The following is a 27,261-nucleotide window of genomic DNA, read 5'->3' as shown; positions in this document are numbered from 1 at the left end:
AGAATTCAACTACCCTTTGTGTGAAGAAGAGCTTTCTGATTTCCTTCCTTAACAGCCCAGCTCTAATTTTAAGATTATGTCTCCTTGCTCTTGATTCCCAACGTCAGAGGAAATTGACTCTATCTAACTAATCAAATCAAATGCTGCAGCTCTATAAGGCCCTGGTTCGACCACACTTGGAATATTGTGTTCAGTTCTGGTCGCCTCATTATAGGAAGGATGTGGAGGCTTTAGAGAGGGTGCAGAGGAGATTTACCAGGATGCTGCCTGGACTGGAGGGCATGTCCTACGAAGAAAGATTGAAGGAGCTAGGGCTTTTCTCATTGGAGCGAAGAAGGATGAGAGGTGACTCGATAGAGGGGTACAAGATGATGAGAGGCATAGATAGAGTGGATAGTCAGAGACTTTTTCCCAGGGTGGAAAGGGCTATCACCAGGGGGCATAATTTTAAGGTGATTGGAGGAAGGTTTCGGGGAGATGTCAGAGGTAGGTTCTTTACACAGAGAGTGGTGGGTGCGTGGAATGCGCTGCCAGCGGTGGTAGTAGAAGCAGATACATTAGGGGCATTTAAGCGACTCTTGGATAGGTACATGGATGATAGTAGAATGAAGGGTAGGTAGTTAGTTTGATCTGAGAGTAGATTAAAGGTTTGGCACAACATCGTGGGCCGAAGGGCCTGTACTGTGCTGACTTTTCTATGTTCTAAATCCTTTTAACATATAAAACATCTCAATAGGATCACCCCCTTAATCCTCTACATTCGAGGGAATACAAGCCTGCCATCTAACATAAGAACGTAAGAAATAGGAGCAAGTGTCGAACATTTGGCCCCTCAAACCTGCTCCACCATTCAATATGATTGTGGCTGATCTCCTACCTCAACTCCACTTTCCCACCTGCTCCCTTGATTCCCTGAGAGATCAAAATCTGTCCATCTCAGCCTTAAATGTACTCAATGATGGAACATCCGCAACCCTGTGGGGTAGAGAATTCCAAAGATTCAAAACCCTTTGAATGAAGAAATTTCCCTCACTTCAGTCTTAAATAATCGGCCCCTTATCCTGAAACTGTGCCCCCATCTTTTAGATTCCCCAGCCAGGGAAAACAACCTCTCAGTGTCTACCCTGCCAAGCTCCTTCAGAATTTTGTGTGTTTCAATGAGATCACCTCTCATTCTTCTAACCTCTAGGGATTATAGGCCCAATTTACTCAGCCTCTCACCATAGGACAACCCTCTGATCCCAGGAATCAATCTAGTGAACTTTCGCTGTCCTGCCTCCAAGGCAAGTATTTTCTTTCTTAGATATGGAACTGTGCACAGTACTCCAGGTGTGGTCTTACCAAAGCCCTGTACAGTTGTAGCAAGACTTCCTCATTCTTGTACTCCAATCCCCTTGCAATTGCCATGGCAATTGAATTCCATATTAAGTTTGAAAGCAAGATACTCCTGTCTCAAACAAGAATCTTAAACTTAAACAAAGCCAATTACATAGTTCTGAGGGGAGAGCTGGCTAAGGTTGATTGGGTAAATAGACTATATGATATGGTGGTAAATAAACAGTGGGAAACATTTAAAGAAACGATTCAAAATGTTCAACAAAAAATACATTCCATTAAAAAAAATCAACAAGAAAGATCCATCCCTAGCTGACTAGGGAAGTTAAGGATAGTTATAGATTAAAAGAAGAAGCTGATAATGGTGCAAAGGATAGTAGTAAGCCTGAGGATTTGGAGTGTTTTAGAAACCAGCAAAGAGTGACCAAAAGGTTGATAAAAAGGGAAAAATAGAATGAAAATAAACTAGCAAGGAATATAAAAACAGATTGTAAGAGCTTAAAGTATATAAAAAGGAGAAGAGTAGCTAAAGTAAATGTTGGTCCCTTAGAGGCAGGGACAGGAGAAATTATCACGAGGAATGAGGAAATGGCAGAGAAGTTCAACAAATATTTTGTGTCTGTCTTCACAGTAGAAGACACAAATTACATCTGAAAAATAGAGGGTATCCAAGGGGCTAATAAGAGTAAGGAACCTCAGGCAATTAACAGCAAAAGCGAAACTTAAGGGACTAAAAGCCAACAAATCCCCAAGACCTGATGACCCACATCCGAGGGTTCTAAAAGAGGTAGCTACAGAGATAGTGGATGCACTGGTTACGGTTTTCCAAAATTCCACAGATTTTAGAACAATCCCAGTGGATTGGAAGTTAGCAAATGTAACTCCGCCATTCAGGAAAGGCAGGAGAGAGAAAACAGGGAACTACTGGCCAGTTAGCCTGACATCAGTTGTCAGGAAAATGCTGGAATCTATTATTAAGGATGTCTTAACAGTGCACTTAGAAAATCATAGTATGATTTGACAAAGTCAACATGGTTTTATGAAAGGGAAATCTTGTATGACAAATTTATTAGATTTTTGAGGATGTAACTAGTAGGTTAGATAAAGGGGAACCAGTGGATGTAGTATATTTGGATTTCCAAAAGGCATTTGATAAGGTGGCACACAAAAGGTTAATACACAAGATAAGGGCTCATGGAGTTGGGGGGTAATATGTTAGTATGGATGGAGGACTGGTTAATGGATAGGAAGCAGAGAGTAAAGATAAACGGGGCATTTTCAATCTGGCAGGTTGTAACTAGTGGAGTGTCACAAGAATCAGTGCTGGGGGGGCCTCAGCTACTTACAATCTATATTAATGACTTAAACAAAGGCTGGGATTTTATCCGGGCAACAGGGGTCTCGACCTCCAGCAAACTGCCTCCGAGAGCCCCGCGTTGCCCCTTCTCTGGGAGGCCCGCCGAATCAAGTGCCAATTAGGCAATTAACTGGACAGTGGTGAGCCTTCCATGGGATCAAGGAACCCAGTGATGGAAGTCCCGCCCTCTGAGAGCTGCTGGCCAATCAGAGGCCAGCAGCTCTTTAACTGAGCCGTGCCAACGCGGAGGGGTGGCTGCTGCTGTTGGAGCTCTCGCCCAAGGTCCAGGAGCCGCGCTGGACACAAGCCACAGGTAGATCAGGGCGAGACGGCTCTCGTGGAGTGGGGGTCATGGGGGAGAGGGGTGTAGGGGGGTCAGCAGCAAGGGCAGGAGGTTAGCTCTTAGTACCCCCCCCCTCCCCACCTTCCCAACGTCAGGTCGCTCGATCAGGCACTGTGCCTTTTAACGAGGGACCCCCCCCGCCGTCCCACCAGCAGCCGAAGAGCTATCCACACAATTTTTCTTGCTGTGTTACCTGAGTGGAGACAGCCCACCCATCGCTCGGCCAATTACGGCGGTAGTGGGATGAGGTCCTTAATTGGGCATTAATTGCCCAGTTAAGGGCCTCAATTGGTGGCGGGACAGGAAGGCCGTTCACAGGCCTTCCCGACCCGGACTTAATTTCGGCAGAGGCGGGAAGGTGGTGGGATCCATCCCGCCATCATCCCACCTGATTATATGCTATCCCTGCCCCCAAACCCATCGCAGGGGAGAGCATAACACTCCCCCTAACGAGACTGAAAGTGATGTATCTAAGTTTTGTTGATGATGATACAAATCTAGGTGAGAATGTCGGCTGTCGGGAGGACACAATGAAGCTGCAAAGACATATAGACAGGTTAAGTGAGTGGACAACCATGTGGAAGATGGAGTATAATATGGAGAAGTTTGAGGTTATGCACTTTGGTAGTAAGAACAGAAAAACAGAATAATTTTAAAAGGTGTGAAACTCGTAAATGCTCATGTTCAGAGGAACTTGGGTGTACTTGTCCAAGAAACACAAGGTTAACATGCAGGTACAGCAGCAATCAGGAAGGCAAATGTAATTTTGACCTTTATTGCAAGTGGTAAGCCATGGTGTCATGTGCCTGGTGTTCTGAGAACTGAGATCACAGTGCCCAATATTGGTTGGAAGCCCTTGGCCCTGAGCCCTGCTGGACCCTGCGTTAATCTGACTCTGTAAATGGTACAGTCTGTGGAAGGTGTGAGCTTTATGGATCACCCATGGGGCTGCATTCACATAATTCTGTTTTTCCACAGGAACACATGTTCACGTACGATGCCGTCTTCAACCAGGACACTGACCAGGTGAGAAAGCACCTTCAGCAAGGTTTCTCATTATTTCAACAGTTCTTGGATTCCAAACAACTGGAACACTTTTTCACTATGTTGTGGCAAAATGGGTGATCCCAGTTTATACTATCAGAAGCTCCAAACACACATCATTAAAATCACATAAAGGTTGTGAAATTGGTCTTGGCTGAGAACTCAAAACAGGCAAAAATGAATTGGCTCAACTCTATTTACCCACCTTTGCTCCATATGCCTTGATATTCGTGCCCAACAAAAATTTATTTCAGCCTTGAACACTCCAATTGAGCCCCAACATCTACAGCCTTTTGGGGAAAAGAGTTCTTGATTTCCACTGCCCTTTGTGATAGAAACAAGCCATTTGGCCCAAATGATCCATGCTGGTGTCTATGCCCCACATGAGCCTCCTCCCACCATCCTTTATCTCACCGCATCAGTGTATCCTTCTAATCCAGCTTTCCCTTAAGTAATATTTACCGCAACCACTCCCTGCAGTAGCGTGTTCCACATTCTCACCACTCTCAGCCGTTTCTCCTGAATTTCCTATTGGATTTATTAGTGACTATCTTATCTTTATGTCTCTTGTTTCTGCTCTTCCTCACAAGTGGAAATTTCTTCTCTATGTTCATCCTATAAAACCCATTCATAATCTTGAAGATTTCTATCAGTCTTCTCTTTTCTAAGAATAGAGCTTCAGCCTGTTCAATCTTTCCTGATAGCTATAGCCTCTCAGTTCTGGTATCATCCTAGTAAACGTTTCTGCATCTTCCCCAGTGCCTCTTTTTTTAATATAATATGTCACCCAGAACTGTTCACAGTACTGCGAGTACAGTCTAACCAAGGTTTGACAAGTTTAACATAACGCCAACATTTCTCCCTCAACCAGCACAGCAACACCAAGAATTTGCATTTTTATATAGCATCTTTAATGTAGTAAAACATCTCAAGACGCTTCACTGGAGTGTTATCAAACAAATTTTGACACTGGGCCACATGTGGAGATAAGAGGAGATGAGCACAATGCTAGGTTTTAAGGAGTATCTTAAAGAAGGAGAAACAGGTGGAGAGAGGGAGGTTTAGGGAGGGAATTCCAGAGCTTGGGACCTAGTCAGCCATACAGGTTAACTGATCATTTAACTGTTTCTGGGGCACTCCTTGTGCAGCATAACTGCTGTGTTTACCCACATAACCACAGTCAGTGAACTCCACAAATGAATTGATTGAAGTGCAGCTGCTTGAACTGCTTGAGGACACAACTTTGGCTGAAATCAGCAGAGCTTTATAAATCATTAATTACAGGGAACGATAGTGCTTATGTTACTAGATGAGTAACCAGATGGAATTTTCCTCCACACAAGATCAGGGGGCAGGTTGTTCAACCTTGCCCGTCTAAGAGCGAAGTCCAAAGTACGGAAAGTCCTCATCAGAGAACTCCTCTTTGCTGACGATGCTGCTTTAACATCTCACACTGAAGAGCCTGCAGAGTCTCATCGACAGGTTTGCGTCTGCCTGCAATGAATTTGGCCTAACCATCAGCCTCAAGAAAACGAACATCATGGGGCAGGATGTCAGAAATGCTCCATCCATCAATATTGGCGACCACGCTCTGGAAGTGGTTCAAGAGTTCACCTACCTAGGCTCAACTATCACCAGTAACCTGTCTCTAGATGCAGAAATCAACAAGCGCATGGGAAAGGCTTCCACTGCTATGTCCAGACTGGCCAAGAGAGTGTGGGAAAATGGCGCACTGACACGGAACACAAAAGTCCGAGTGTATCAGGCCTGTGTCCTCAGTACCTTGCTCTACGGCAGCGAGGCCTGGACAACGTATGCCAGCCAAGAGCGACGTCTCAATTCATTCCATCTTCGCTGCCTTCGGAGAATACTTGGCATCAGGTGGCAGGACCGTATCTCCAACACAGAAGTCCTTGAAGCGGCCAACACCCCCAGCTTATACACACTACTGAGTCAGCGGCGCTTGAGATGGCTTGGCCATGTGAGCCGCATGGAAGATGGCAGGATCCCCAAAGACACATTGTACAGCGAGCTTGCCACTGGTATCAGACCCACCGGCCGTCCATGTCTCCGCTATAAAGACGTCTGCAAACGCGACATGAAATCGTGTGACATTGATCACAAGTCGTGGGAGTCAGTTGCCAGCATTCGCCAGAGCTGGCGGGCAGCCATAAAGACAGGGCTAAATTGTGGCGAGTCGAAGAGACTTAGTAGTTAGCAGGAAAAAAGACAGAGGCGCAAGGGGAGAGCCAACTGTGCAACAGCCCCAACAAACAAATTTCTCTGCAGCACCTGTGGAAGAGCCTGTCACTCCAGAATTGGCCTTTATAGCCACTCCAGGCGCTGCTTCACAAACCACTGACCACCTCCAGGCGCGTATCCATTGTCTCTCGAGATAAGGAGGCCCAAAAGAAAAAAAAGAAAGAAAAATGCAGAGGCATAAATTTATTATCCAGAGACGTGAGTTCAAATCCCAACATGGCAGCCGGGGAATTTAAATTCAATTAATTAAATAAAAATAAAATAAATATAAAGCTAGTATCAGTAATGTTGAACATATAACTACTGGATTGTCATAAATACCTATTTGGTTCAATAATATCCTTTAAGAAGGAAATCTTCCATCCTTACCTGGTCTGGCCTACATGTGACTCCAGATCCACAGCAATGTGGTTGATTCTTAACTACCCTCTGAAATGGTCTAGCAAGCCACTCAATTGTTAAAGTGGCTCACCACCACCTTCTCAAGGACAGTTAGGGATGGGCAAAAAATGCTTGCTGTGTCAGTGAGGCCCACATCTCGTGAATGAATAAAAGAACGATAAGCACTTATTAAACCACCCAAAATGGCCGACGCTCTTAATACATTATTAGCAATGTCTTAGCCATCGACTTGTACAGTCATGGCAAACAGTTAGTGTCATTTATCCGATATAGGTGGCTGCCTGTATTAAGTATGGATGAGTTATGTGATGTGGTTACAGTATCACACCCAAGAGTGTATTTGCCCATTAAGTCAAAGGAACACCTTTCTCTAATGTTGCTTGTTGCAATGACATTTGCATGTTAGGAGAGAGTCTACGAGGGACTGGTAAAACCGTTGCTTCCCAAGGCAAAGCTGGGGTACAATGTGGCTCTGGTTGTGTCCGGCACGTACGCATCCGGTAAGAGCAGGCTGCTACGGGGAGATGAGAAGCAGGATGGCATCGTGCGTAAGGTAAGGCTTTCTGCGTCTTGCACTGCACAGGGACAGAGTTCATCAAAGCACCTGCAGGTGTCATTGAGCCCAGCGTCTCACTATAGCTACCAATGTTTGTGTAAGGCATTTACATGTTGTCCAACTTATTTTCTGAGCTTGTATGTAAACAAATAGATGACAGTTAAACAATTAAAGGAATGCGCCCAATTATTTAACTAGTCAAGGCCTCAGCTGAAACTTTACATCATTGTTCTCCAGCCTTTGAAGCCCTGTGTCCCCTTTTCCTTACAATATTGCATCAACTCTACAGCACAGAAACAGGCCAACAGGTTCATGCTGATGTTTATGCTCCACACGAGCGTCCTTCCACCCCTCTTCACCTATCCCTATAAGGATAGCTTTCTATTCCTTTCTCCCTCATGTATTTATCTAGCTTTCCCTTAAATGTATCTCTGCTATTCACCTCAGCCATGATCACATTGAATGGTGAAGCAGGTTTGAGGGCGTGCTGTCCTAACCAGATCTGGGCTTGTATGTGACTCCAGACCCACAGCAATGTGGTGACTCTTAACTGCCCTCTGAAAAGGCCTAGCAAGCCACTCAGTTGTCTAGAGGACGGTTCACCACCACCTTCTCAAGGGCATTTAGGGATGAACAATAGACGTTGGCCTTGCCCCCGACATTCACATCATGAATTTTTTAAAGTTACTAAAGTATTAACATTTACCACAGCACTAGGTGTCAGCAATAGTTCAGTCGGTAACTCTCTCACATCCGGGTCCCACTGCCGGAGGCTTCAACACAACATCCAGCCTGATGCTGCCAGTGCAGTACTGAGGGAGTGCTGCACCATTGGAGGTGCCGTCTTTCAGGTGAGATGTTCAACTGAGATGCCATCTGCACTCTCAGATGCACATTAAAGATCCTGTGGCACTATTTTGAAGAAGAGCAGGGAAGTTCTCCCCGGTGTCCTGGTCAATATTTATCTCTCAAACAACGGAACAAAAAACTGACTATCTGTTCATTGTCACATTGGTGTTTGTGGGAGCTTGCTGTGTGCAAACTGGTGCCATGTATCCTACATTGTAACAGTGACCACCCCTCAAAAGTACTTAATTGATTGTGAAATATTTGGGATGTCCTGAGGTAGTGAAATGCTATAGAAATGCAAGTCTTTCTTTCATTAATTTCTCCTCTGGTGTAACATTCATTAAAACTAAGGCCAGATAAACCTTTATTTTCTACAGCTGATGAAGGACTTGATGGAAGAGATGGAGTCGGATGAAGACCATCAGAAGCGACTCATCACAGTCTCACAAATTCAGGTGAAATCAGTTGGATTTTATAATAATTTACGAAAGTTAGTTAAAAGGAAGCAAATGCTAAGAATCCGCCATAATCAAGGCCCTGGTGGATACTGGAAGCCAGCATGTATTAAATCCGTCATAACCTCATCATAACAGACTTGGGAACCGGGGAACAAATGCCATTTACACCATTTTTCCTGGCTTTCAAATGAAGATACGGCAGCTAACAGGGAAAACACCTAGAAAATTCTCCCCTCAGTGAGTTTCTGCTGTGCACATAGAATGATGATAGAGGATGTCACAGCACATGCGCTTGTGCACTCATGGTTTCCCCATGAGCCTGGTGCCAGGTACGACTGGATTCGCAAGCAGTAACTTTCAAGATACACATGCTCAACCCTGCGCCGCCCCCCCCCCCCCCTTCCCCTTCCCCAGCCTAGAATGTGTGCTTTTTAATTGCCAGAGAAATCTTGTATTCAGTGAGTTTCAGCCTCTCACTGAAGACTGACTCCTCCCAGTCCCAAGGGCCCTGACTCCTGCTCCCAATACCTATGCTCCCCTCACCCTGTGCTTCCATTCCTTGCCGGAGTCAAGGCTCTGGAACTGGAAGAACAACAGGGGTCAGGGCTCTGGGTCTGTGAGATCCACAAGAATATTTAAATCGAAGAGTTGCACCCACCACCCCCCCCCCACTCCCTCCAATCTCTGTAACCTCCTCCAGCCCCACAACCTACTCAGATCTCTGCACTCCTCCAATTCTGGCCTCTTGTACATCTCCGATTTTAATCACTCCACCATCGGCGGCCATGCCTTCAGCTGCCTACGTTGCAAGGTCTGCAATTCTTTCCCTAAAGCACTGCTTCTTTCCACCTTTCTCTTCCTTTTGAAGACGTTGCTTAAAACCTACATCTTTGAGCAAAGCTTTGGTCACCTTTCCTACTATCTCAGTGTCAAATTTTGTCTGATAATTCCTGTGAAGCACCTTGGAACATTTTACTATGTTAAAGGTACTACGTGAATATAAGGTTTTGTTGTTGTTGTACCTGTTCCCTGACTCACTCATTTACAATCCTTCAGTTTCACATCGATGGTTCCACTCTAGATCTACTCAACCCACATGACAGAGAAATACAATGTCTGAAGCATCCAGTACTGGGGATGTAAGTGGGACCTGTATGCGCAATGCATGGTGCATGTGTGTTAGGAGTCTCTGACCTGTGTGTCTCATGAATGTTAGTAAGGGTGCATTGTATCTGTGTTTCATGTGCACATTGGTTATGTTTGGACCGTACATTTCATATATTACATGGGCTGGATTTTGTGGAGCCGGCGGGGCTCCTGGTGTTGGGCCGAAAAGGCAGGGGAAACCCCGCCTCGGCCTTTTCGAGTCACCCCGGCTCGATCCTCCATTGTTCCGGACCCTAAGTGTCCGCTGCCGGGATCTCCATCTCTTTAAAAATGATCATGGGGCTGGCAGTTCAGGGTACTGGCAACTCCACTGGGAGCAGTGGCCACTGCCGGTACTGCAGAGGCTTTAGACCAGGACCAGCGCTGGAACCCCGGACCCTCAGGGAGGTGAGGCCAGTCCGGAAGGCCCCGGCGAGGGTGGGGGGGCATGAAGTTCAGGGGGATGGAGGCTTCATGGAGGTGGAGGTTTTGCCACAGATTGCCCATGGAGGAGAAACACCCCTCTGCCCCCGCAAGCCCACAGGGAGGGCACCTCATATTACAAGGTGCCCTCCCTGCGTGGCGGCGACACCCCCTACTGCTGGTTAGATCCCAGCGGCGGGGGGAAGAGTGGCCATTAATAGGCCATTTAACTAGCGTCTGGTCATCGACCTATCCCAACCCTGGCAAAATCTCTTGGTGACGGGGCAGTGACAGGCCCTCCACCTCCCTGCGTCAGTCAGGATTCTATGTGCCCCCCCCGCCTACAATCCAGTCTAAGGGAGGCCCATAGAATCCAACCTTATATATCTTGGGAATATATGTACCTGGTGTGCATGTTTCATGGATTACCCCAGCACGAGGTGTGATCTGTATGTTTAGTGAGATAACTAGGATTCCCTGATTCTACACAATGTGTGTTGGGAGTTGCAGATGTGTAATTGTTGTGCCCAGTTGAACATGGTTTAAATCCACCTGCTTGAACATCTTACCTTCCACAATATGGTTGTACGTTAAACAGAGACACGAAGAGATGCCTCGGGGTTGTAAACGTCCAAATAATTATACACAAGAAGGGAAACAAGTCTAATCCAAGCAACCAGAGGCCTATTAGCCAAACCTCCACAGTAGGTGAAGCCATGAAACCTGTTCTATAGCGTCGGCCGACGAGGTACCTGTACGGAAAAGATTTTGTACCAAGCTACCAAGAAATCAAGGCAAATAAATGGAGTTGAGATACAGATCAGCCATAGAATTCTCCTGGACTTGTTTTGATCACCTCAGGGATTCGGAGATTCCCCGATTATTTCCCACATTGCACTGTTTGTCGGCAGTGATATTTTCATAAAACAGTAGAGAGGATGCAGTGTATAATTCTTGTGTATAATTATTTGGAAGAGCAGAAATAACAACCCAAGTATGTGAGCATTGGTTAAAACCCTCAATCTCCACTCTCTAGCGAGATGGTGGTTAAAGTGGGGACCTCAACAAAGTGCATAAAATATTAAAATGTGTTTAGATATCATAGGTTCTGAGAACTGGAGGCATCATCAGAACGGGAAGAGGCCATTCAGCCCCTCGAGCCTGCCCTGTATTCAATGAGATCATGGCTGATCTGTACCTGAGCTCCATCCAAATTGCCACTTATTTGCTGAAGAGCACACATATGTCTGTTTTATGATTTATATTCCTTTGATCTCATTTGGTTCTAGAATCACAGAAGAGCTCAGTGAGATTGTTGTATCCAGTTGTGAAGATGCTTGGAGCTTGTACCAACAAGGGACAAAAGCCCAGAAACTGTCAGGAACACACCTGGAAAGGTAGCTACATAGATATGGATGCAGTAGGAGTGTTCCTATAATGTGCTGTTATGAATGCTGGTCTTTGTAGAATTATTATGTTTTTAAACTGATTTTTAATGTAGTGTAAAAAGAATTAGAGGAGACATGTAACCTCACACTATGTCTGTTGAGAGACAAGACAGGGATCTTGGTTACCATGACAACAAGGAACCCAGATCAAAGACCCTTTTGAAAGCAGAGGGAAAGGTTGTGACACCGGACAACAATGGGTTTCACTCTCCCAGACTCTCAGATTGTAAACAGGGAGCCAGGGGCCCTGAAAAAAGCAAATTTGAGTTACAATTGCTAACATCTGGAAACAAAGGATGGCCCAGGTAGTTGCTATGGTCAGACTTATGGACTCTGAATGTTGTGTCATGCTCGGCCCCCACCTGCCAAGAATGAGGCACATTAATTTTGTCATGAACATTGATTTTAAATTGTTACTGGGGTGAAGAAAGGACTTGTTAACCAGATGAGCCGTGGCTGGAACGGACATTTACCTATTAACAGACAGTGATTGGAAGGACAAAGGACCATTCCCTGACACATTCAACTCACGATGGACCTTGATCACCAGGGATTGTGTGTAAGAGCAGCATTCCAGAGACTGCTAAGGTGATGCAATCCAAGATATGGTCAGACCAGTTAGTCACATGACTAACCTGCTTGGCAACCTGGGTTTTTCTGAAGGTTGCATTTGCTGACAACGCTACCGCTAGGTGGCACTGCTGTGACAAATGCAGCATGTGCCACTAAAACGTCACAGTCTGCGACTTCAGGCAGCTGCCAGGACTAAAGATGGCGCTGCTCAAATAATCACACGGAGGCAACCTAACCTAAACACATGGCAGCACACAATGGCCGGAGTGAGAGAGCGAGTGGGCCGGGGCCGGTGGGGGAGGGTGGGGGTGCGGGGGTGGTGGGGGGGGGGAGCGGAGCGGGCCAGGGGGAGCAGCGAGTAGGAGGGGAGCGGAGCGGCCGGAGAGAGCAGCAAGTGGGGGGGGGGAGGGAGTGGAGTGGCCGGAGAGAGCGGAGCGGCGGGTGAGAGCAGCGAGGGGGGGAGCAGAGCAGCTGGAAAGAGGGGGGGAGGGAGGGAGGAGGAGTGCGTTTTTCTGTGCATGCGCCATAAACTTGCAACAGCAAAAGATGCACCGGCCGGTCCCCGCACCAGGCGACACCAAGGTCTTCGGCCGCTCGCTCCCCGTGGCTCTCTACGACCTCTCGCTTCCGGCCCTCTCCATCCAGCCGTTCCCTTCAGCTGCAGATCCCCCATTCAGTCACTCTCTCCCCCACCTCTCAACTGTACAGGCATTGCAGCTGTCTGGTCCCTGCCTTTTGCAGCCCCCTCTTCAGGCAGTTCTGAATTTAACTCCCTCTCACTACACCCCCACCCCCCCTCTCCATCCCACCCCCCCTACCTCCCCCCACCCCGTTGTTTACTCGATGGCATGTTTTACATGAAAAGAAATAAGGAAAGAACATCAGTGTTAGAGTTTGCCTCCCTCCATCCACTGAAAGTACTGTTGTGCACACCTTTTTAAGTTCTGCACAAAGGCACCAATTGATAACATCGCCAATGAAACACTTATTACCCACCTCAGATGCAGGAATCAGCACATCCTTGCGTCCTCTCCTGCACTGCCTCCGTTGCTTGAATGCTGTCCTTAAGTCTCAAGGATTGTTTTCTCAAGGGCATGTTTTACATGAAAAGAAATAAGGAAAGAACAGGAGTGTCAGAGCTTCCCTCCCTCCAATGAAATTACTGTTGAGCATGCTTTATGTTCTGCAGTAAAGGCATGTACTGATAACACCGCCAATGAATCACTGGCTGTGTGTCCATGTGCACTGCTCTGATGGGTGCAGGAACAGGTGGCTGAATATCAGTGACCATCGATACGGTGATTGGCTCTGCCAGTGTGACTGAACAGCAAGGAGAGGGTCCTGCAGGTGGGGGAAGTGGAGCTGTGAACAGGCAGGTGTATGTATGGTCCATCAGCTCTTTAGGCCAGGGGGTGAAACGCTCAGGATCCATGGACTGTGGCACTTGACTGATGTCCAGCTCATGGCCACCTCCATCTGAAGGTGCCTCCGGGCAATTGTTGGGCAAATTAATTGGCTCCATCTCATCGGCCAGTCCTTGCTGCCAGCGGAGAGTCTGTTGCCGCAGCCAGTCCAGTTTCCGCATGAATGATGCCGTTCCACTCTGCAGAACGGCCTGTTGTAGCTGATACATGTGACCTGAAAGCAAGCAGTATTTTTCATTGTAGCTGAGGGGCCTTGGCTGTTCCTCTGTAATCACAATGGCAGCAGCCATGCCTGTCCTCGTGGGTGTCTGAGATGCACGCCAGCGGCAGTTGGGGGCGAGCCTCTGCAAAGACAGACCCAGATGCCTCTGCACAACAACAGCATGTTTGCAGGGCCACAAAGTCTGAATGGAGAAGATGCAGCTGCAGGTAGCCTGGCCATCATGTATCTGCAGTGTGTACTGTTTGGCACCAGAAATCATAGTCACTGTGCCTTTATCCTGCTCCTTGACATGTACTCGCTGAATGTGGCTATGATCCTGATGCATCAGCTTCATAGCATGACTGGTGAATCCCGTGTAAAATGATTGTAGATCTGCTGGTGCCTCTGCAATGCGCTTGAAAGAGGCTCCCTGCAGGAATGTGTACTAGGAACGCTCCCGATCCAGGACACTATTGTGGAAGATCAGCGCTGAGATGCATTCCTTCATGGATGAGGAGGAGTGGAGCAGGTGCTTTATCTTGCCATTCTCTGACTCAATGCGATTGTTGGTGTTGTTCCCAAACGTTAGGACTTTACTGCGTGAACATGATGCCCACATCTCCTTCTGTGGAATCCAGTTTGTAAGCAGGTAGTCCTGCAGGGGTGGGTAGAGGTGTCCACGACATGTGATCTTGTCCTCCAAAGGTGCATGAACCATTTCCTTGCAGATCATAAACAACTGATCCCTCAGTTCACCGTTTAATGGGTAGCTGCTGATCTTCCACCTCATGCTCTGCATCACATGGAAATGACAGAGGAGAACCTTTGCAGCTGGGAGATGTTTTCTGATCGCATTGATCTCATTGATGTCTTTATCCACAATGGCTGATCTCACGCAGCAGGCGCTGGATCCCATGAAATCGACAAAAACACCCAGATAATGGAAATGTTTTCAGAGCCAATTACAACAGGAATTGGAGCACATGTACTGCCTGCACACAGCCCCAGACAACAGAAAGGATTTTAGTGCAGTGCAGTGGACTGGAGCACATGTCGTGCCCCAGACAATGGAAATGTTTTCAGAGCAACTTACAGCAAGGACTGGAGCACATGCAGTGCCCCAGACAATGGAAATGTTTTCAGAGCAACTTACCTTGGAGCAATCTCCTCTTTTGAATAAAAATGAAGCAGACTGAAATCTCCAAAACGACTAAATAATTGCGATAAAATGCGAGAAAATTCCCGACAAAACTTCTCCTCCTTCCACTTTCAGAAACTCGCGCCGAAGCTTGATGCATACGTGAATATCCGAAGGTTGACGTATGCGTGAATACCCGTTGGCGTTGCGTAAAGAGCATGCGCAGAGGCCGACCAGGCGCATTGCCCGAAGATGCACATGTCACGCGATGACGTCACCGGCGCATGTGCTAACCAGTCCTGCAAGCCGGAATGCAGCGTATGCGCAGAGAGCAGGAGCCCGTCTGCACATGGGCGCACTGTGGCACAGCCTGATGACGTCAGTGGGCGGCAGCGTTGTCAGGAATCACTTTGTTTTCTGAATTGTACAAACACTTTGAACTGAGAAAGTCTGTTTGCTCCTGGACTGAGAAGATCTCTCCTGTCTGCTCCCATCTCTTTCTCGCAAGCCTCTGAATTCACTGAAGACACATGAACCCCAAGAGAGAAAAGTCTCCTACAGTGCACCAGGATTAAGAAGAATACTGGGCCCCAAAGAAAAGCAAGATCTACCTACAATCAAGGTCTCTACAGTGAACTTGAAGAACCGTAACAAAATCTCTTCTGATATTGCTGCAAACTTTTCTGCTTTATTTTTCTTCTGCTCTTTTCTGTCTCTATTTGCATGTGTGTATCACGCATGCAGCTAGCATGGGTGCGTCATGTATCTGTAGGCGTTAACTGAATTTGAGTTTAAGTTTAATAAATTTCAACTTTTCTTCTTTAAACCTAAGAAAGCCTGTTTGTGTTGGTTTCTTTACCTTATAATTGGAAAGCGGTGAACAAGGATTCACCAAGGGGGAGCTAAAAACACAGTGTGTTTAAAAATTAAACCCTGTTATGGTAAGACCAGGTGAAGGCTGAGAGGGAACCCGAGATACATTTCTCACCGGGTCGTAACAGTTGTAAAAGGCAAATGACTGTTGATAAATTCAACAGGCTTTCCTAAGTCTGACAGGCTGTAAGGCAGAAATGAAGACCAGCAGCGGCAGCCTCAGAAGAGAGAGAGAGAAAACAATTGCTCTCAGAACACTGATACAGCGAAAGGCTGTTAAGACTTGGAACCGATTTGAAAGTTAAGGTTTGTGGAGGAGAAAAGACCAACAGGGTCACCAGAAATTGCCTTATTAACGGAAGTCCAGTCGAATATGCTCGGAAGAAGATGAGGACATTGTTTTTTGAAAAGGACTGGGAGATCCAACCTATTGCAACTGGGAGAAGTTTGGGACTTTTAACTGCAAAGATATAGTTTCAATGAGAACACTGTAATGTATAAATGTGGTGTGGGGTTTTCAAATGTTTTAATAAATTAATGGGAAATACCTTTCTCTGTAATTTAATATATTAGCTACCTTCTAAGTACTATTTAGCGAATGTTCGTCTTTAGTTTGTTTGTTATAGTAAAAGTCTTAAAATGTGCTATCTTGTTGTGTAATTCTTTAATCGGTCTGGGGAGTTCCGATATCTTGTTTTAAAGCTAACAGTCTCGACTGAGGTCGTAACAATACCTATTCAGACGTTCAAGTTAAATCCAGCTAAAGGTCCACTGTTACGACATTGCAAACTTCATGTAGACACAAAGCTTGAAAAGATGCCTTGCAGACTGCACTCACAAGGAGTGAACACCTTTGGCACAGGCAGATCTCATGGTGAGTGGGAGTATGCTTTGCCACAGGGTGTGGGTGATAGCAGAGAACATTGCATTCTTTGAAGAGAAAATGGGATAAATATTTGAGACAGAGCAAGATACAAAGGCTATGGGTAGAGCATGGGATTGACTTTTGATTGTGCTAACAAAAGAACTGGCACAGACACGATGGGCCAAATGGCCTCTTTTGTAGTGTAAATTATTTGGGTTTAAAGATACAAGGGGTAAATTTCCTCAGGTCCTCTTCCATTCCACTGCCATACCTTTGGGAGAAATACCATTTCCGCATGAGTTCACGAGGAAATTCACCCCCATTGTAAATCTGTCCTGTTGATCAAGGTGATGGATGTTAACAGTGGGAAGTTAAAGTCTTTCCTATTTCAGACCCCTACTCTCCCGGCAAAGAAGGGCAGGTCCAGCAAAGGCAGAGGCACAAGACCTCCCTCTAACTTTCCCTCAACCTCAAAGGAGAACCCCTCATGCACCAGTGTTACATCTGCCAATCTATTATAGCAGCCTTTCTGCATCTCAATGCCAATATAGTACCAAATTTGGGGCAGTTTTGTGTCATGAGTTAGGAATTGGACAAACATTGCCATAATTATTTCATTTAAGATCCTGATACGACCCGGTGAGAAAGGTGTCTAGGGTTCCCTCTCAGTCTTCACCTGGTTGTACCATAACAGGGTTTAACTTTTAAACACACACTGTTTTTAGCTCCCCCTTGGTGAATCCTTATTCACCGCTTTCCAATTATAAGGCAAAGAAACCAGCACAAACAGGCTTACTTAGGTTTAAAGAAGAAAAGTTGAAATTTATTAAACTTAAACTCTAATTTGGTTAATGCCTACGGATACACGACACGCCCACGCTAGCATGCATACGTGATACATACATGCAAATAGAGACAGAAAAGAGCAGAGAAAAAATAAAGTGGAAAAGTTTGAGGCAATATCTGAAGAGTGTATTACGGTTCTTCGAGCTCACTGTAGAGACCTTGATTGTAGGTAGATCTTGCTTTTCGTTGGGGCCCAGTATTCTTCTTAAACCTTGTTCGCTGGAGGAGACTTTTCTCTCTTGGGGTTCATGTGTCTTCAGTGGATTCAGAGGCTTGTGAGAAAGAGATGGGAGCAGACAGGAGAGAGATGTTCTCAGTCCAGGAGCAAACAGACACTCTGCCTTCAAACTCTCAGCGGCTAGTTCAAAAGAAAACCCTGGAACAGCCAGGTAGTCATGTGACCAGCTAGTCTAACCAGTCCTGGCCCTTGTGGATTGTATCCTCCTTAGCGGGCCCTGGAATGCGCTTCCTCATCTTCAATGTCTCTTAGTATGTAAATGTTTTTTTTCCAGCCACGGCTGATCGGTTTAACAAGTCATTTCCTCGCTCCAACAACAGGTAAAAATCAATGTTTGTGACAAAATCGATGTGCCTGATTCTTGGCAGGTGGGGGCCTAGCATGACAATCCTTACAACCAGCTCCATTGGTCGAAAAGAAGAGAAAGAACTTGCATACAGACATAATGCCTATCATGTCCCAAAGTGTCTTATAGTCAATGAAGTACTTTTTTGAAGTGCAATCACTGTTGTAATGTAGGAAGTGCTGCAGCCAATTTGCGCACAGCAAGCTCCCACAAACAGCCGTTTTAGGTGTTGGTTGAGGGAGAAATATTCTCCAGGAAGAACTCCCCTGCTTTTCTTCTAATTGGTGTCATGGGATCTTCTACATCCACCCTGAGAGGGCAATCGGGGCCTCGGTTTAACATCTCAGCTGAAAGACGGCACGTCTGATAGTGCAGCCCGCCCTCAGTACCGCCCTCAGTGTCAGCCTGGATTATGTGCTCAAGTCTCTGGAGTGGGACTGGAGCCACTACGTTCTGACACGGGGGCAAGAGTTCTACCCACCGAGACATGGCTGACACCTGCTAAACTACAGAGAAACAACAATTCTTAGCACTAAGTTCACAGTCTGAGTTGCATTTGAACCCAGGTACGAGAAAGAAAATACATTTCGAGATGACTTGATTACATCTCGCACCACTTTTTGCTATGTGGATAAACATAACAGCTAATTGGACCCACCAACAAGAAATCAGATGAATGATGTGTGTTTTTGATGGAGTTGCTTGAGAGAGGAATGTTGGTCAGGAAACCAGGAGAACGCCCTGCTTTTCTTTCAACCGTGCCATAGATCTTTGACAGCCACAGGAAAAGGCTGACAGGACTCCAACGTACTATCTCACATGAAGTGCTGCACTCCCTCAGTACTGTACTGGAGCATCAAACTAAATTATGTGCACTGGAATGCGGCTTAAACACAGGACATGGACTTAAAAACAAGAGCATGACCTAGTGATCCAAGCTGACATTCCAGTGAGGAGAGGATAGTGTACCAGTTGCTAAACATATATTTTGAAACTATGGAATCTCTATTTGTTTATTGTCCTTTGTAAATCCAGATGCAGCACATTATTTACGATTACACTGGAGCAACAAGAGACTGATGGTAGTTGTATTCATTCATCCATCCAGATCTTTGACCTCACGGGAGGTGATGAGAAAGATGCCGTGAATGGGTAAGCCTTCAAACGCTATTCATTCTTTTGCCAACACGTTCCCCCAACATTTGTCAGCTTGCCTCCTTCAGATCAGGGGCCTTCCGTCTTCACAACTCATGTCCTCTCACAATTGGATCACTCCATCTTAGAAACATAGAAAATAGGAGCAGGAGTAGGCCATTCGGCCCTTCGAGCCTGCTCCGCCATTCATTATGATCATGGCTGATCATCCAACTCAGTAACCTGTTCCCACTTTCGCCCCATACCCTTTGATCCCTTTCGACCCAAGAACTATATCTAACTCCTTCTTGAAAACATGCAATGTTTTGGCCTCAACTGCTTTCTGTGGTAGCGAATTCCACAGGCTCACCACTCTGGGTGAAGAAATTTCTCCTCATCTCAGTCCTGAAAAGTTTACCCTGTATCCTTAGACTATGACCCCTGGTTCTGGACTCCCCCACCATCGGGAACATCCTTCCTGCATCTACCCTGTCAAGTCCTGTTAGAATTTTATAGGTTTCTATGAGATCCCCCCCTCACTCTTCTGAACTCCAGCAAATATAATCCTAACCAACTCAATCTCTCTTCATACGTCAGTCCCACCATCCCAGGAATCAGTCTGGTAAACCTTCGCTGCACTCCCTCTATAGCAAGAACATCCATCCTCAGATAAGGAGACCAAAACTGCACACAATATTCCAGCTGTGTCCTCACCAAGGCCCTGTATAATTGCAGCAAGACATTCCTGCTCCTGTACTCGAATCCTCTCGCTATGAAGGCCAACATACCATTTGCCTTTTTTACCACCTGTTGCACCTGCATGCTTACCTTCAGTGACTAGTGTACGAGAACACCCAGGTGTCGCTGCATATTCCCCTCTCTCAGTTTATAGCCGTTCAGATAATAAACTGCCTTCCTGTTTTTGCTACCAAAGTGGATAACCTCACATTTATCCACATTATACTGCATCTTGTTCTTCTCCATCCCTTTTATTATGATGCTATAAAAATCTTTCTCCTTTTGAGGCACTGGGCAATAGTATGGTAAATTAGAAGCAAAATACTGCGGATGATGGAAATCTGAAATAAAAACAAGAAATGCTGGAAATACTCAGCAGGTCTGGCAGCATCTGTGGAGAGAGAAACAGAGTTAACGTTTTGGGTCAGTGACCCTTCTTCGGAACTGGCAAATATTAGAAATGTCAAAGGTTATAAGCAAGTAAAGCGGGGGGTGGGACAAGAGATAACAAAGGGTGTGTAGATTGGACAAGGCCACAGAATAGCTGACCAGAAGGTCATGGAGCAAAGGCAAACAATATGTTAACGGTGTGTTGAAAGACAAAGCATTAGTACAGATAGGGTGTTAACGGACTGAAGATTGAACAGCAGCAAGCACAAACATGAGAAATAAAAACAGTGGGTAAGCAAACTGAACAAACTAAGATGAAATGAAATAAACATACCAAAAAAAAGTAAAAAATGTGAAAAAGAAAAAATAACTAAAAATAAAAGTAAAATGGGGGGCCCGTCATGCTCTGAAATGATTGAATTCAATGTTCAGTCCGGCAGGCTGTAGTGTGCCTAATCGGTAAATGAGATGCTGTTCCTCGAGTATAGTATGGTGTTGGTCAGGCTGTGTTAATGCCAGTGGTTTAGACTAGGTTGCCAACTCTGATTGAATGTATTCCTATAGGTTTCATCACATGACCCTGCTACCAGACTCCCGCCTTTGGTTGCCTGACTTGTCCTTCCTTGACCCATCCCTCCTGCCCACAGCCAATCATAAGTGGAAAAGACTCATTGTTTGACTTTTGACTGTCACTCAAACAGAGATTTTCACTTACCTCCAATATTTGTCTAAAATAATAGACAGAGGTGTTCAAGGAAAATGAAAAGATTTTTTTTCAGTGCGCCTATGATTTTCTGCCATGTTTCGTTTGCAGCATTGTCGTAGAGATTGACCTTCAATTCCTGGTGACTCCAGGCCATTCCTGGAGGGTTGGTAACCCTGGTCTAGACCTGGATTTTGAACAAGTATGGGTTTGGTCTGATTATTATAAGACACTTGCTGGTGAACACAATGCTGGAATACGCAATGACCCCTCATAGTCTGAATCTGATTCAAGCATGTTTGTAAACTGGCTGAATAAGCACAGTGGATTATTGATGGAGTTTATTACCTCCCTAAATCAGGTGTAAAATATACAGGTTGTACCAGGAGGGAGGACTCTCAGCAGCCACTAGAATTGTAGAATCTTACAGCAGTGAAGGAGGCCATTCAGCCCATCATGCCTGTGCCAACTCTTTGAAAGATCTGTCCAATTTAGTCCCACACCCCAGATTTTACCCCATAATTAGTCCTCTTCAAGGACACATCTGATTGCCTTTTGAAATTTCCTATGGAATCTCCTTCCTCCACCCTTTCAGGCAGTGCGTTCCAGATCTTAACAACCCTCTGAGAGAAGAAATCTCTCCCCATTTCCCCTCTACTTCTTTTGTCAGTTATTTTAAATCTATAACATTTTGTTATCAACCCACCTGCCATCAAACTTGCTCTATTAAAAACCCTCATAATTTTGAATACCTCTATTAGGTCTCCATGAAAAACCAGGAGATGTAAGGTTACCTTTTTTTTGCAATGTCAAAAACCAGGCAGCAGGCACAATGGGGAAATTGTGGCTTCAGTTTGGATGTTTGCTTTATAAAAATGTAAGAAGTCGGAGCAGGAGGAGGCCATTCGGCCCATTGAGTCTGCTCTGCCATACATGGCTGTTCTTCTACCTCAACTTCACCTTCTCACACTATCATTAATAACACCCACTGAGATCCTAACTTTTACCTAAAGTCTTACAAAGCCTTGATTAAATATCCCTCCTTGACCTTGCCAAATCCCTACCTTTGGAAACCACCTCTAGACCAATGTTCCAAAGTAACGTCCGTGTTCAGTTCTTTGACTCCAGTTTCCTGTATCTTCCTCTGCCCTTGAGTCCACCATTATTGGCAGAATCTTTAGCACTCTAGGTCCCTCTTCTCTGCTACTTTATCCATGGACCCTTTGGCATTCTCTGACATTTCCACCATGTTTTTAGTTGTCACTCCGACCGTATCTGCTGCACAACTCTCCATTTCGCCTCAGCAAAGTGCTCTATAAACTTAAGCTTCCACATCGTAAGACATTAAGGGATGGATTTTCCACTGCTGCTTAGTCTAGATTTGGGCAAGCGAGACAGCAGAGGGAAAAGGTCAAAATGTAAGGCCTACTGCTAACTTCCTGCCCCGTCCTTAATTTTCCTCCTTGTTTTGGGGTCAGCTGCCACTGCCTCTGCCCAAGTTGCCACATGCACATTCTGGCGAGGAAACTGAGCTTGGGTTTCTGGTCCATTACTCTGTCAGGGGAACCCTGGCATTATGCCCTGGGGTAGCCCCTCAGTCCTGAGATGGAGGGAGAGGTCCTAATGGAGGCTCTCCTCTCTGAATAGACCTCAAAAACCTGCCAGAATTCCTGCAGGATAGAAACCTCTTATAAGACATCATCTTATTTCACAACGAACACACTAATAGCCTTTCCCTTATCATGCTATACTTTTCATTGACCCCATGCTGAGGATATTTCTGAACTGTGAAATGAAATTTTTTTTTGCATTTTTTAATCTTCCTAAACCAGGTTTTCTGATCCGTAGAAGAGGACTAGAATCAGCCGTCTCGGCCCTAAGCTCTAGAATTCTCTCACTAAACATCTCCATTATTCTCTCTTTCTCCTCCTTTAAAACCCTCCTTAAAACCTAGCTCTTTCCCTCCTAATATCTCCTTCTTTGTCCATTTTTTCTGATAATGCCCCTGTCACGCGCCCTGCGAACTCTTTCTGCGTTCAAGGCAATACAATGAATGCAAGTTATTGTTGAGTGACAGACAAGGTTAAATTGTGTAAACAGTCTGAAACCATGCTGGTAGCTCCTTGGACACATTGTGAATTCCACTGATTGTAGTGATATTGCGTCTCTCTATAGTGCCACCCCGTTAGTGTATGTGTTTGATGCAGAACCCAGCCACGGATGCATTGGAACCCTTCTGAATCAGGCTCTGGGAGGAAACAGCTATTCAGTGCTGATCTACTGTCTGAGACTAGCAGGTAATCCCATCTCTGTTAAAGAAAGAACTTGCATTTATATAACACCTTTCACATCCTCAGGATGTTCCAAAGAGCATCACAGCCAATTAATTACTTTTTTTGAAGTTTGCTTGTTATTAGACGTACAAGGCAGTCAACATTTACACAACATGATCCCACCAACAGCAAATGAATATACTTCAAGAAGTGCAGTGTTTGCTGTAAAGCGCTTTGGGATGTCCTGCGCACATTAAAGGTGCTATATAAAAGCCAGTCATTTGCTTTAGACAATCTGTTTGTGGTGGTGTTGCTGGAGGAATAAATATTGGCCAGGACACTGGGGCGAACACCCTTGCTGCGGTGGGATCTTTTACATCCATTTGAGAGGCAGACGGGGCCTCGGTTTCATATATCATTGAAAAGACAGTACCTCGAGCAGTACAGCATTCCCTCAGTACTGCACTAGGAGTGTCAGTTTGGATTATGCAACATGACCTGGTCATTTATCTCATTGCTGTTTGTGGGAGCTTGCTGTGAGCAAATTGGCTGTCGTGTTTCCTACATTACAGCATAAACGACAAAGAACAAAGAACAGTACAGCACAGGAACAGGCCATTCAGCCCTCCAAGCCTGCGCCGATCTTGATGCCTGTCTAAACTAAAACCTTCTGCACTTCCGGGGTCCATATCCCTCTATTCCCTTCCTATTCATATATTTGTCAAGATGTCTCTTAAACGTCGCTATCGTATCTGCTTCCACTACCTCCCCTGGCAGCAAGTTCCAGGCACTCACCACCCTCTGTGTAAAAAACTTGCCTCGCACATCCCCTCTAAACTTTGCCCCTCGCACCTTAAACCTATGTCCCCTAGTAACTGACTCTTCCACCCTGGGAAAAAGCTTCTGACTATCCACTCTGTCCATGCCGCTCATAACTTTGTAAACCTCCATCATGTCGCCCCTCCACCTCCGTCGTTCCAGTGAAAACAATCCGAGTTTTTCCAACCTCTCCTCATAGCTAATGCCCTCCAGACCTGGCAACATCCTGGTAAACCTCCTCTGTACCCTCTCCAAAGCCTCCACGTCCTTCTGGTAGTGTAGCGACCAGAATTGCACGCAATATTCTAAGTGTGGCCTAACTAAGGTTCTGTACAGCTGCAACATGACTTGCTAATTTTTATACTCTATGCCCCGACCGATGAAGGCAAACATGCCGTATGCCTTCTTGACTAAATTATCCACCTGCATTGCCACTTTCAGTGACCTGTGGTCCTGTACGGCCAGATCTCTCTGCCAGTCAATACTCCTAAGGGTTCTGCCATTTACTGTATACCTCCCACCTGCATTAGACCTTCCAAAATGCATTACCTCACATTTGTCCGGATTAAACTCCATCTGCCATTTCTCCGCCCAAGTCTCCAACCGATCTATATCCTGCTGTATCCTCTGACAATCCTCATCATTATCCACAACTCCACCAACCTTTGTGTCGTCCGCAAACTTACTAATCAGACCAGCTACATTTTCCTCCAAATCATTTATATATACTACAAACAGCAAAGGTCCCAGCACTGATCCCTGCAGAACACCACTAGTCACATCCCTCCATTCAGAAAAGCACCCTTCCACTGCTACCCTCTGTCTTCTATGACAGAGCCAGTTCTGTATCCATCTTGCCAGCTCACCTCTGATCCGTGTGACTTCACCTTTTGCACCAGTCTGCCATGCGGGACCTTGTCAAAGGCTTTACTAAAGTCCATATAGACAACATCCACCGCCCTTCCCTCATCAATCATTTTCGTCACTTCCTCAAAAAACTCAATCAAATTAGTAAGACACGACCTCCCCTTCACAAAACCATGCTGTCTCTCACTAATAAGTTCGTTTGTTTCCAAATGGGAGTAAATCCTGTTCCGAAGAATCCTCTCTAATAGTTTCCCTACCACTGACGTAAGGCTCACCGGCCTATAATTTCCTGGATTATCCTTACCACCCTTCTTAAACAAAGGAACAACATTGGCTATTCTCCAGTCCTCTGGGACCTCACCTGTAGCCAATGAGGATGCAAAGATTTCTGTCAAGGCCCCAGCAATTTCTTCCCTTGCCTCCCTCAGTATTCTAGGGTAGATCCCATCAGGCCCTGGGGACTTATCTACCTTAATACTTTGCAAGACACCCAACACCTCCTCCTTTTTGATAATGAGATGACTGAGACTATCTGCACTCCCTTCCCTAGGCTCATCATCCACCAAGTCCTTCTCTTTGGTGAATACTGATGCAAAGTACTCATTTAGCACCTCACCCATTTCCTCTGGCTCCACGCATAGATTCCCATCTCAGTCCTTGAGTGGGCCAACCCTTTCCCTGGTTACCCTCTTGCTCTTTATATATGTCTAAAAAGCCTTGGGATTTTCCTTAATCCTGTTTGCCAATGACTTTTCATGACCCCTTTTAGCCCTCCTAACTCCTGGCTTAAGTTCCTTCCTACTGTCTTTATATTCCTCAAGTGCTTCATCTGTTCCTAAACTTCCAGCCCTTACAAATGCTTCCTTTTTCTTTTTGACTTGGCTCACAATATTCCGTGTTATCCAAGCTTCCCGAAACTTGCCAAACTCGTCTTTCTTCCTCACAGGAACATGCTGTTCCTGGATTCTAATCAGCTGACGTTTGAAATACTCCCACATGTCAGATGTTGGTTTACCCTCAAATAGCCGCCCCCAATCTAAATTCTTCAGTTCCTGCCTAATATTGTTATAATTAGCCTTCCCCCAACTTAGCACCTTCACCCGAGGACTACTCTTATCCTTATCCACAAGTACCTTAAAACATATGGAATTATGGTCACTGCTCCCGAAATGCTCCCCCACTGAAACTTCGACCACCTGGCTGGGCTCATTCCCCAATACCAGGTCCAGAATGGGCCCATCAGTTCAAATGTAATTCTTTGCTGTAAAGCACTTTGAGTTGTCCTGAGGTAAAGAAAGGCGATGTAGAAATGCATGTTTTCTTACAGCACTGAACCACATCGCTCAGCGATTCACATACAGTACGTTGCAGACAATCCGTGGACAATAAAATCTCACAACAGCAGTGGGCTCAATGGCCAGTTAATCTGCTTTTAGTGGTTTTGGTTGCGGGAGGATTGTTAACCATGGCATTAGGATAACTCCCTAGTCAAATTGTGCCATGGAACCGTTAACATCTACCTGAAGCATTAGTATAGGCAGCTGAGGCCTCGGCTTATTGTCTCATTTGAAGGGGAGTTACCTGTGATGGGCAATAATGTACTGGAGTGAGATGCTGAATTGCTGGATCGGGGCTTGAACCCACAACCTTCTGGCTCAGGGACAAGACACTACCAAAATGCTAATATAATATCTATTGAGCAATTCAGATCGTACAAGCTCTGATAAGTATTCTGGTTACCACAATACAAAAAGGACATTTCAGCCATTGAAAGGATACACAAGAGAGTAACCTGATTAATTATGGAGGTGGAGTGATTAGATTATGTGAGGCAATGATGTGATTGGGCATGTTCTCACTGGAAAAGAGAAGATTGAGCGGTGATATCATTGGTGCGTTTGTAGTATTCTAAATGGACTACATAATGTCAACATGACCAGCTGTTTCACCTTGTCCAGAACAGTAAAAACAGAGGATACAGCCTTCACTCGAAGGGGTTAAGTTCAAAACTGATCTGCAGAAACAATATTTCAGCGAGCGGAGAAATGTGAAGTCATTCAATTTGGTAGGAAGAACATGGAGAGACAATATAACATAAAGGGTACAACTCTAAAGTGGGTGCAAGAGCAGAGGAACCTGTGGGTATATATGCATTAGTCATTGAAGGTGACAGGACAGGTTGAGAGAGCGGTTCATAAAGCATACAGTG

The 27,261-nt window shown here is 45.5% G+C and overlaps 1 protein-coding gene across 6 annotated transcripts in view; it reads left to right on the top strand.

Moving 5' to 3' along the window:
- si:dkey-201i24.3 (kinesin-like protein KIF15-B) overlaps positions 1-27,261 on the top strand; it is a 73,220-nt gene that overhangs the window by 12,348 nt on the left and 33,611 nt on the right. For 5 of the 6 annotated variants that reach the window (XR_010976127.1, XR_010976126.1, XM_068044070.1 and 2 more), the window contains exons 4-10: positions 4,014-4,061; positions 7,150-7,296; positions 8,526-8,603; positions 9,663-9,745; positions 11,465-11,572; positions 19,164-19,280; positions 23,248-23,390. Coding sequence is in view for 4 of the 6 variants with exons in the window: in XM_068044070.1 (XP_067900171.1) it covers positions 4,014-4,061; positions 7,150-7,296; positions 8,526-8,603; positions 9,663-9,745; positions 11,465-11,572; positions 19,164-19,280; positions 23,248-23,390 (724 nt within the window). In the remaining 2 variants the exon portion in view is untranslated. The remainder of the gene's footprint in view (positions 1-4,013; positions 4,062-7,149; positions 7,297-8,525; positions 8,604-9,662; positions 9,746-11,464; positions 11,573-19,163; positions 19,281-23,247; positions 23,391-27,261) is intronic. The other variant, XM_068044071.1, reaches the window with a different exon arrangement.

The sequence above is a fragment of the Heterodontus francisci genome, chromosome 12 (genome assembly GCF_036365525.1).
Source record: "Heterodontus francisci isolate sHetFra1 chromosome 12, sHetFra1.hap1, whole genome shotgun sequence".
In the NCBI taxonomy this organism is placed as follows: domain Eukaryota; kingdom Metazoa; phylum Chordata; class Chondrichthyes; order Heterodontiformes; family Heterodontidae; genus Heterodontus; species Heterodontus francisci.
The sequence above is the reverse complement of the archived record's forward strand: the minus strand, read 5'-3'. Positions and strand labels throughout refer to the sequence as shown.